Raw genomic sequence first — 10,961 nt, forward strand, 5'->3', positions numbered from 1 at the left:
CCCTGAGCACAACCAAATGAAAAGGCAAAATTGTCTCAAAAAAGCTTGAAGAAAGCACTTTTTAGTTTACACCTCAGATAGACATTTGATATTTGGCCCAGCATTTGGTAATATTGGATGAATACTATCTTATATTATTTTAGAGCAAAAAACTCAACTTCTCTGTACTTCATAAAGATGCATTTTAATAGTAAGCATTTTTAGTATTAAACAATAGTCTTCCAGAAGATTTATCTCATAATAAGAGCTCTGGATCCACAGTCAGGCCTGGCTTTTTGAAGCTTGACTCTGGGACTAACAAGCTGTGTGACCCACGACGTGTGCTATTGAATTGTATGTGGACCTTTTTCTAAAGTAAATCAATGCATGCAACAGCAAATTCTTTTTGACAGGTGAAGCACATATAAATTTGCAATTATGTTTAGTCAACCTGCAAACCTTATCTGGTTAAGAACTTCAATATATGATGACACTAAGAGTTGAAAATATTTTTGCTGACTAATTATGATGTGCTTATTCTGGTCCTGATGAGTAGCTGAGCTCATACATTTCTAAACATCCATATCTGGTACTGTACGTAATTCTTTAGGTTTCTATCCAACATATGAAAAATGAGGGGGAAAGAAAGAAACAACCCGAAGATGAAAAAAGTCAAGTCACAAGTGTTGGGACATGACTAGATAATTTCTCAGTACAATGTTCACAGATATACTCACAACATCTGATACATCTTAAATGTATCATTTCTTAGCTTGCAATAATAAAGAACTACTACCAATAACATCAAGCCTTTAACCAAGCTAATTAGTTTAATTGTGAAGTTAGCTGTGGAATTCATGAACTTCCCTAAATCTTGATGAATTTTCAAAGTACAATGAACTAATACATGAAACCGTCTCTCTCAGACAACTCCCCAGAGGTACAGTTGTTTGATGAATATATATGAATCAATTCTTGATGTGCTTATGAAAGCAGCAGAGTGCATATAGGGCTGGAAGAATCAGTAATAAGAAAGAAAATCATGTCTACAAATGTAGGGAAAAACAATTTATCTTCAGTGACTTTCACATTTTAATGCAAATAGATAAATAATTTATTAGGAATATCACAAGTGCATTATAAAGTTTAATGAGATTTTTTTAAATGAGAAAGATTTGTAAGCAGAGTTCAATCATGTAAGATCAAAAATGATTAGTTGTAACATCTTAATCAAAAGCTTCAAAGTAGAATTTTGAAAACACTTGTAAAATATGCCCATACCCACTCATAGACACAAAATAATGTGGTTCTTCATAAATGCTATAGATGTGGGGAAAAAACAAAGGAAAATAACCAAAATACTTTAAGATTAGTTTCAAGTGTGACTTAAAAAGAAAGCTAAGCCAATAATCAGGTATTTTTATATTCCAAATTTTTTATTATAGGTGTCAAATTGATTGATACTTACTAGTCACTACAGCTATAGGCAATTATAATTTTTATGAACTGTTTGTACATTGTACAGTAATGGTTTTACAAATTATTATTTCCTTGTAAGGAAGTGACAACTTTGTATGTCTTATTCAATATTTGCTCACTGTTTTATTGTTTACTTATCTGTTAAGGAGAACCATATGAAGAGTACCAACATTTCATTCATATTATTAGCTGTTATAATTGAAAATAAATCACCCTCAAAGATATGAATGCAACCCTCATTAATTTGTAAAGTTGCAATAATAAATTGCTTGGGTCAATTTATGTTAAATACCCTTAGCTTGAATATCTTAAAAATCACAATAGATATAGCCTCATGCACATCTATAGTATTCATTTTTTCATAGATACTAGGAAGGCATGGCCAGATATATTGATTAAACTATTGTTAATTATGTATTTAATTTATTTATTAGACTTTATCTGATATATTATTTAGCATGGCTAGATATATTAAACTGTTACAATTTCTTATTTTACTTTACTTTCTTCCATTACTTTCCTTTACCTGATCTACAGAGCCTTACATAATTGACACCTTTCTTGCCAAATCATTCAAACTTGAAGGTTCTCTTTCTAGGCATCCTCAGAGATAAATATTTCTTTTTTAATCACCCATATGTCTCTCTTTCCAAGCTACTTCTAAGAAACATAAATCCTTACTCTGTGCTAAACTCAACCACACTGTATTTATGGTCCCATCTAGTTCCATATCCTGTAGCTTTTTCCTCATAATTATCTCATCTCTTACAGGGTTTCTAAATTCAAATGTGGGTATAGGAGTATGAGTTAGTGAGGAAGACACTAGGTAGGTATCATGAGAAAAGGGAGCTCCAGGTGTAAAACTGTCAAACTGGAGAGCTCGTGGTTAGTGTTGGCTTCAGCCAAAGAGTTCTCAGGAGGAACACAGGTTCAGAGTTGTCACATTTTAAAATGTCTTAAGAGTATCTGAAAATCTGTACTTTTATAAGGAATCTGCTAATTTTTAGTACTACTTTAAGTTTCTTTTCAACCAGTTGAAATAAATATTGCTTTCTGAGCATATTCTACACAGAAGACACCGATTTATAAACTCTGTCAGAGTTGCACTGCATCACACGCTACTCATCTCACTGTTCTTGCACTCTGCCTACAAATACACAAAGTTAACCCTAGACTAAAAACAGCCAAACATACACCACTTGACATTGCCATGGTTTGATTCCTGTCTCCATTCCAGTCACTTTGAAAGCTTTAAAACAAAGTAGTCTAACCATTCCTGCATTTCCATGGCACCCATTTCTTTTTAATTTCCAGACATTCTTTCAACTATATTTCAACATGTAGTGAGTGCCTTTGCTGCAATGCATTCTATGAATTGCGATGCATACTCTAAAGATGAAGGTAGTAGACTCTTCCTTAAAGGGGCTTATAATCTACATTATACGTACGTGTGATCCAAGAAGTGAGGAGGTAGAAACCCCAGCAGATCAGCAGCTTACCCTCGTAACCACTAACCTACTCTTACAAAATCTGTGTGTTCGTATCCAATCATGGAGTAATTAGCATTTTGCCAATACTAGAAAAATGCAATGATTTTATTATGTAAAGGATGGTTGTTCTCTTGAACTTTTTTAAAGAGTTCTGATTTACTGAAATGCTGATTTAAACATACCAACCAATAGAGCAATGTAACTATAGAGAAAATGATCTGCTTGCTTCCTCCATAATTAGGAAGGTCTGGCCCTAACTTTCTTATTAGAGAATTATAATTGAAGAAAACAAGATATAATGGATATATGTAGGCACTGAGTTTGATTTCAAGAGCTTATCTAAGCGAAAATACCAGAATCTTACAGAGAATAAACCTGTACTCTAGAAGCCTTATTTGCTAATTGTTACCTATTTAGGGTATAATTATTGAGACTTTTATTATAGGAGCACACATAGAAATACCCCTTCATAGAATAAGTCAAATTTATTTATAATTGTTGGCTAAATGGCAGTTGAATAGGCTCTACTTATATCCAGTGTGAGAAAACACAAGATCAGTATGAAGACTTTAGAGAAGTTAAAGATAATTCTCAAAATATACGTCCATCCTGAGTAATAAAGAAAAGTGTGTTAAACATTAGGATTCTGTCAAACATTTTATTTCATTAGTATAAAGACAGTATATTAAAAACTCACATATTCATCCTTATATTTCTGGCTGTATAATGATTTCAGTTTTATAGTTTCACATCCTTCAGTGAGAAACATTAACAGCCTGTTCACTCTTACTGAAGTATTCATACTTAAACTATAAATTAAGCATTTAATATAAGTTTGCCAAGCCCAATGTATTCTAGAACATGATATGAAATTTATTATGCCTTATTAAAGAAACTCACCTTATCTCTAGGACCAAAGAGGAATTGATTTTCCACCCTTCTACAGAATGCTGGAAGACTGAAGAGCCAGACTTTCGAATGCTTTTATCCGAACTATTGACAAGTGATCGACTCAAACACAGCTCACCATCTCTGAAACAAATCACAATGGCAGCTTTGTGAAAGTAAGAAGCATTTTGTATAAACAGCATAATACATAATTTGATTTAGATTACTGGTGACAACTTGTAGATACAACTTTTTCTACCTATTAGAAGAAGAGGTGTAAGCATGATGAAAGGTATTATAAAGATTAGGTGAATATGACTTTATCAGGAGAATCATTTACACTTATTATTTTACTTATTATTTTTGAAATAAAACTATTTTTATATAAAGAAAAGACCTTTGTAGTATTTCAGGAAAAAATTTCTCATCGAAGTTCTGTTCCCCTTTAGCCCCTCCCTCCCCTGCTGTGTTTAACAATAGAGACAGGATGTTTGGCCAATTCTCCTGCATCTGTGTAACTGTGACTCCTAAGATTGTCACAGAAGACATACAGACATAATGGAAAGAGCTTTTGTTTTGGAGTAAGAAGACTTTGAATGTCAGGTGATCTGGGCATGTTTGTGATTCTATCACTTGCTAGCCCATATGTCCTTTGACAATATTCTCTTTCACGGTGGTAAAGCCACGGTGACTTTACCTTACCTTGAAAATTGCAAAAACATTATCTAATATGCTTTGACTTTGTGAGAAGTGGAGCTCTGCACGTGAAAGTAATTTATAAAACACAATTGAAGTGCTAATTCTAAAATTACATCGGTCTCAAAACATCTCAACAATGAGATGCTTCCCTGATAGTTGGTGGTGGGGAGATAGAGATTGCAATGGGGGGAAAACTCATTCAGTAGCCATTATTACTGGTATTTTCTGTTATATCAAATAATTGACTATGCTATCCCCACCAATTAATAGCAACAGGCAAGTATATCATGCTGCATGCTACTAGCAGGGGTGTTGGTGGTAGGTGACAGACAACTATGATCGCATTTATACCATTAGGACCTTTATAGACAAACCTCTTCATTGCTTTGTAGACTATTCCTTGGTACTTTATACAAGTAAACCCGGATTCAGAGAATAAAAAAGCCACCTCTCTAGGCATAGCCCTTTCAATATCTGTATTTCATTACATGTCACCTCAATATTTTAGAATCTCAAAAACATAGTTAAAAAGTAACATGACTAGGGCTTCCCTGGTGGCGCAGTGGTGGAGAGTCCGCCTGCCGATGCAGGGGACGTGGGTTCGTGCCCCGGTCCGGGAGGATCCCACATGCCGTGGAGCGGCTGGGCCCGTGAGCCATGGCCGCTGAGCCTGTGAGTCTGGAGCCTGTGCTCAGCAACGGGAGAGGCCACAACAGTGAGAGGCCCGCATACCGAAAATTAAAAAAAAAAAAAAAAAAAAAAACACGACTATTTGCTCAGTCACAAAGTCTAAATCTGTGTTTATTATGTAGGCAATCCTCCCCTACTATCAATGGAAACATTGCCTGTGCAACAGCTGCTAGATGAATTCTGTAATTGGAGGCTGATAGTTTGGTATTTTGGTTTGCATTCTTTTTTAAACATGTAGTTCCAATTGAAGCAACTCAAAGCATCAAATGCAACTACTCCCTGTGAAATTTAGAACTCTATAAAAATTAATATTTTAAACTGTCCTACTGATGAAAATGATACACTTGCATGCCTATACATGGCTAATCATAGTCATTTTATAGAGGTCATTTAGGATGCAAGGAAACACAGGGTGCAATTACTACTCAGTAGCCCTGAGTCAATTTTTATATTACACGTCTAATGATAATAACTATTACACATGAATGAAAATGTGGATATACAGAGTTAACCTTCACACTTTTGGAGATACGCCTTCAAGAGTATGGACACAAACTCTCACCATTTCTAGGGGTAGGGACCTTCCCCATCTTCATCTTGTTAATAACTAACTGTCCTGTCAATATCATCTTTTTCTAACCATAGATTGCTACAATTAAAATAATTATTTTCACCACCAATAAACTTTTACAGAAGAAGTAAGCTGGCATTTTAAATATCTGTGGGAGATTGCTTTACTGACAGGTAGCTAATGATACATTTTTATAAGGCAGAATGATTGCTATGATATTGTATGGAGGCTTTTCAGAACCTCTAAGATTTAAAAAAAGTGCTTTAAAAGTTTAAATCAGTTTTATATTAATGAAATGCTACCACATTACTCTGCTCTTTGAACTGGTGATAAGTCAAATTTCAGACTTTTACCACTGGAAAGAATTTTGAATGAAAATAGCTTACAACTAGTCACACTTCTTGAAGTCAATGGAATTCATGTGTGAGAAGGCCAGGCTGCCAGCAACCTGAGGCTCTGGAGCAAATTTCTTTGTATAAGGTTAAATGAGTCCCAAGGGGTTTTTCTGCTTGTGACCTTGGTAGTACTCGGTCTGGAATAGGCTTTTCCTTCCTGTGAATGCAAGGCATGAAGGATGTTGCCACCCCCTACTAGTTTCTCATCCCAGATCAGAGACGAGTGCTAAACAGCTGCACTGAAAACATTTCTCTGATGGGGCTGTATACAGGAAGATTCAACACATACTTCTAAAGGGATAATTACACAACATATAAAAGAAATAAAGCAATATATATTATAAAGTATCCCTGCTTATATCGAGCTAAGAAAAACCCAGTTAGATGGTCATCTGTGCGATACCAGTGACAGAAGCTAATCAGCAGTTATATTACTAGTCTTTACAAATATTTTTCTTTGAAATATGAGTTGCCAGGCATCACTACAATTTATTCTATTAATTCTGAAGTACATAACACACAAGATTAATTTTCGTTCATGAAATTAGGTCCCCAAAAGCCCTGCAATGAACCCCACTGTAAGCTCTTCTTGACTTGGCTTTGGAATGAATGTGTTCCCTTAGGTTAAACTTTCTCTTTAATAGAAAAATTTAAGTCATTTACATGAAAAGAACTTGCATCAAATTAAGCCTGAACACAAACAGCAGGCAATTCTGTGTTTTCATTCCCTAAGTGCCAAACAACTAAAAATAAAGATGCGATGTATTACCTTAACTTACAGCCTATGGCTTTTAGTAGAATTCCAAATATAACATATGAAGTAACATGCAGATTCTGGTTTCCTGAGTTACAAGAGTGTGTTTCCACCCTAGAACAAACTGGAACTAACATTGCTAACAGTGATAATACTCTAAGTATGAATGCTTATCTCCACTGTCACTTCTATCATAAGTTTCAGAACTAATACTGCTGATCATCTAGTGAGACAACCTAAAGTACACAGTCAAATTAAAAATGAAATCTGTAGATAGTAAAAAAAGTAAGTTAAAGTGTCATTTAAAGTCACACAGGGAAACAGTATGTAGCAAGTTTTAAGGAATAATAATCAAAGCAAATGTCTATTTGGTATTAAAGTTTGTTACACTTTCAAATACATTATTTCATTAAATGCGTATACCCACATATTTTTACCTGTAGGGCCCTTAAGTTAACATATTTCTAATTATACCAAAGAGCACACAGAGCCAGTAAAATTACAGGCCAGTTGTGAGACAAGTGCCATTTTTCCCATTATGAAAAAAATATCAATTAAGAATAGACCACTTCATACCCCTAATGCCCTTTCAGTTAAACTTCACTAGTCAACAGACCAGGCAATTGATAGGTTAGCTTCGAAGGAAACAGTTTTAAATGTCCAATTATTACTTGACCTATTCTCCAATAATTCCTTATTACAAACATGCTGCTAGTATTCCTCTGGAGAAACGAGAATGTGGATGGTTGGTAGGAAAGCTGGGCTGCTGTTCTTTTTCCTTCTCTGTGGAATGACTGCTCCATATTGCATACAAGAACCTTGTTACACTGACTCTAGATGGGGCCTCCAGTGTTAAAACGGAGGCAGGTCGAATAGATAAAGAAACTGCTGCCTATTGCAAAATGGTAGCAGGGAAGCTAAATATGAATCTAGGAGGATGTTCTAAGAATTGAATCCGCTGCCCACTAGCAAGGCACGCAGTGTCCCCCAAAAGGTCAGGGACTGCCGTTTACCTCACTGCTGACGACTGGCCTGGGTTCTGAGGCCAAACCGCCACTCTAGTTTACTCATCTCAAAACGAGTCCCTCCACGTGGCTTGGGTAGAAAGAGAGTCAAGGAGAAGAAGGCCGTTTGATGAGTCAACTCCTCCACCAGAAGCACTATTCTGGAGTTGAAACGAAATTATAAACTGGTATCACAAGCTTTTCCTCCGAACGTTTCATGTGAGGGAAAAGCGAAACAGCGCTCAGGTGGAACTAGCTGTCCTCACGTTGCCCCCGGCAGCGCCAACCCCAAGGGCTCAGGGAAGAGCTGGCGGCGGCTGCCCCGACGCTGCGGGGCACCGGGAGACGCGCGCTGTCTCGCCCTGCACGCCCGTAATTGCGGGATTTAATTAGGAAGGAGGAGCCCGGTTGCCGACTGAGAAGCAGTTATCATTATTTTTTTTATTTTTAAAGGGGGCCTGATTCCTGCGGTAAAGGCTTCCACACGTCTCCTCACTCATTCTTCCACCCTCGCGGCCAGCTCTCGCGGAGCAGCTGTTGCTCCGCCGCGCACTTCTCCTTCTGTTTGATGAACCCGCGCCCGCCCCGCGCAATCTCGAAGGAGCAGGGAAAGCAGGCTTAGCCCGAAAAAGGTGCAAGAGAATCCCCTCACCCCCAGCTGGCCCGACCGCCGCGCCCCTGCCTGCGCCCGCCTCCTACTCCTCCTCGGCGCCCTGGGCAGCGCCCACCGGCCGGCGGCGTCCAGGAAAGGCCACGAGAGGAACGTCGCCCGGGAAATGAGGCGCATCCCAGGTCGGTTATTACTAAAGGCTTCCACGTCTCCTCACTCATTCTTCCACCCTCGCGGCCAGCTCTCGCGGAGCAGCTGTTGCTCCGCCGCGCACTTCTCCTTCTGTTTGATGAACCCGCGCCCGCCCCGCGCAATCTCGAAGGAGCAGGGAAAGCAGGCTTAGCCCGAAAAAGGTGCAAGAGAATCCCCTCACCCCCAGCTGGCCCGACCGCCGCGCCCCTGCCTGCGCCCGCCTCCTACTCCTCCTCGGCGCCCTGGGCAGCGCCCACCGGCCGGCGGCGTCCAGGAAAGGCCACGAGAGGAACGTCGCCCGGGAAATGAGGCGCATCCCAGGTCGGTTATTTGACCCGGAGTACTCGGGATACGCTCCTCCTTCCTGCCGGCGGCTAAGGGAGGCCCGGAGAGGACGCCTGGGTGGCGTGTGGCGCCTCCTCTCGCCTGCCTCGTCCCTCCCACTCTCGCTCTCCAGGGTTGCCAGCCAAGGGCCCGAACCTCAGAGTCCTGGCGAGGCTTGGCCGCTTTGTCTGGGCTCAGGCATATCTTCGGAGCCCACCAGCCGGGAAGGGAACAAAGAGCCTCGACCCCCACGCCCCAGCCTCCGCCTCTCCCCCACGCGCCGGTTCACCACCTTCCTGAAGACCCCTTTGTCTGCCTGGGAAGCACAGGTCTCTACCGGGGGTGCCCACACCCCCGCCCAGAGTCCTTCTTTTCTGACAATCGAGCTAGGCTGAATTTTCAACCCACCCACTCCCTGTGTTAACATCATACAGGTCGGCGTTTTTCCCCCCAACATAGACCATTTAGAGATTTGTTGATGAATAACAATCAGCCAGCCCATCCCTTATTAGCTTTTTCATTCTCTTCCAGTCCCTTTCGACTGTACTTCTATGTTAATTTTCTATAAAATAACAATTTCTTCTGTAAATTTAAGCCGGCGTCTTGCTGACTTAAATTCTCATTACTTAGGGAGGAGCAGGAATATTAAGTAACGGAGTGCATTAAGTTTGTGTGTGTGTGCACGCGCGCACACGTTTTAGCAGTCCTGTCCACCGCCCACCCCCGACCCCACCCGCCCCAACGTCAAGGGTTCTATCTTGGTTTTCATAAATCTTAGGGAAAATAAAAACCAGGCTGGCATCTCTGCCAGTGTGGAGTTTCCGATAGCGATAGCAGACGCCTCCGGATGAGGCAGGATTTCCGAAACAGGACTTTGAACAGAGTTGACAACCAGGTTCACATCCTCAGAAAACGCTTCCAAGCTATGTAAGCAACACAAAGTTGCCACCACCTCCTGGGTAAACTTCAAAGACACAGAGGCCAGGGGGGAGGGAGGAAGGAAGTGTGATATTTAGAGAACTTACTGGGGTGGAGGAAGATTCTGAACTCATCTAGACAAACTAAAGAGCAGAAATATAGTCTGTGTGAAGCTACAGCACCCAGTTTCCAAAACTGTAACCATGACGCCCATGGGTTTTAACCACGGACAGCAAATAAGGAAGTATAGTTGGTTGACCTGGAGTTTCTAATCAAATTATGATACACAGATCTACCCGACAACAAAGAATTGTAAAGAAACAGAGGAGACACATTTCCTGCTTTCTGAGCTTTAACTTCAGCCTTTCAGGAAGCCAGCTTTCTCTAGTACCTTCCTAGAGTGATAGGGCAGAGAAAGAAGGAAGGGCAACCAGATGGTGAATAAAGACATCTAGATTGAGTTCTGCCCTGGGACTAAAAGGACAAGGGCACCCATTCTTTGTTGACACTTCTGCAGTGACTTCTTTGGCGTGCGAGACCCAGCACCAACACAACCGTCACTATCACCGCACAGGGCAAGTTGAACTCGTACTGAGAACCCGCTGTAGAGAATCACACACACCTCAACAACAGCCTTTGTTATTTAATTCACGAGACTAAACACTCACAAGCTGACACCGACACAAATACTACCCCAACCCTCACTCTGTCGTCTATATTCACATTTCATTTATGGCTTGACTTTTTATCATATCCTAAAATGAAGCTTTGCATTTACCCGATGAGTTGCGTCTCCTGGTGCTCCTCAGTTCTTGCTATTTCTTTTGTTTTATAAAAGATCAGGAGCAGACTTATCGTGCAGATCGTCCACCTCTTCCTAATGGAGCGCATCTTGGATGCCCGGGAAAGTCCTGGTTGCCCCAGCTCCCTCACCTTCTTTTCATATAAAGGCTCCGTTTTGGGGAGAT

At 40.2% G+C, this 10,961-nt stretch overlaps 1 protein-coding gene across 1 annotated transcript in view; it reads right to left on the bottom strand.

Annotated features, from left to right (window-relative positions):
* The window catches only part of ST8SIA4 (ST8 alpha-N-acetyl-neuraminide alpha-2,8-sialyltransferase 4), a 103,216-nt gene extending 92,255 nt beyond the window's left edge, over window positions 1-10,961 (bottom strand). Inside the window, exons 1-2 of the mRNA XM_024739706.1 lie at window positions 10,772-10,961; window positions 3,849-3,980 (exon numbers count right to left, since the gene is read on the bottom strand). Of these exons, the coding sequence (XP_024595474.1) occupies window positions 3,849-3,980; window positions 10,772-10,884 (245 nt within the window). The 5' untranslated portion in view covers window positions 10,885-10,961. The remainder of the gene's footprint in view (window positions 1-3,848; window positions 3,981-10,771) is intronic.

The sequence above is a fragment of the Neophocaena asiaeorientalis genome, unplaced genomic scaffold (assembly GCF_003031525.2).
Source record: "Neophocaena asiaeorientalis asiaeorientalis breed wild unplaced genomic scaffold, Neophocaena_asiaeorientalis_V1.1 scaffold146, whole genome shotgun sequence".
Lineage (NCBI taxonomy): Eukaryota > Metazoa > Chordata > Mammalia > Artiodactyla > Phocoenidae > Neophocaena > Neophocaena asiaeorientalis.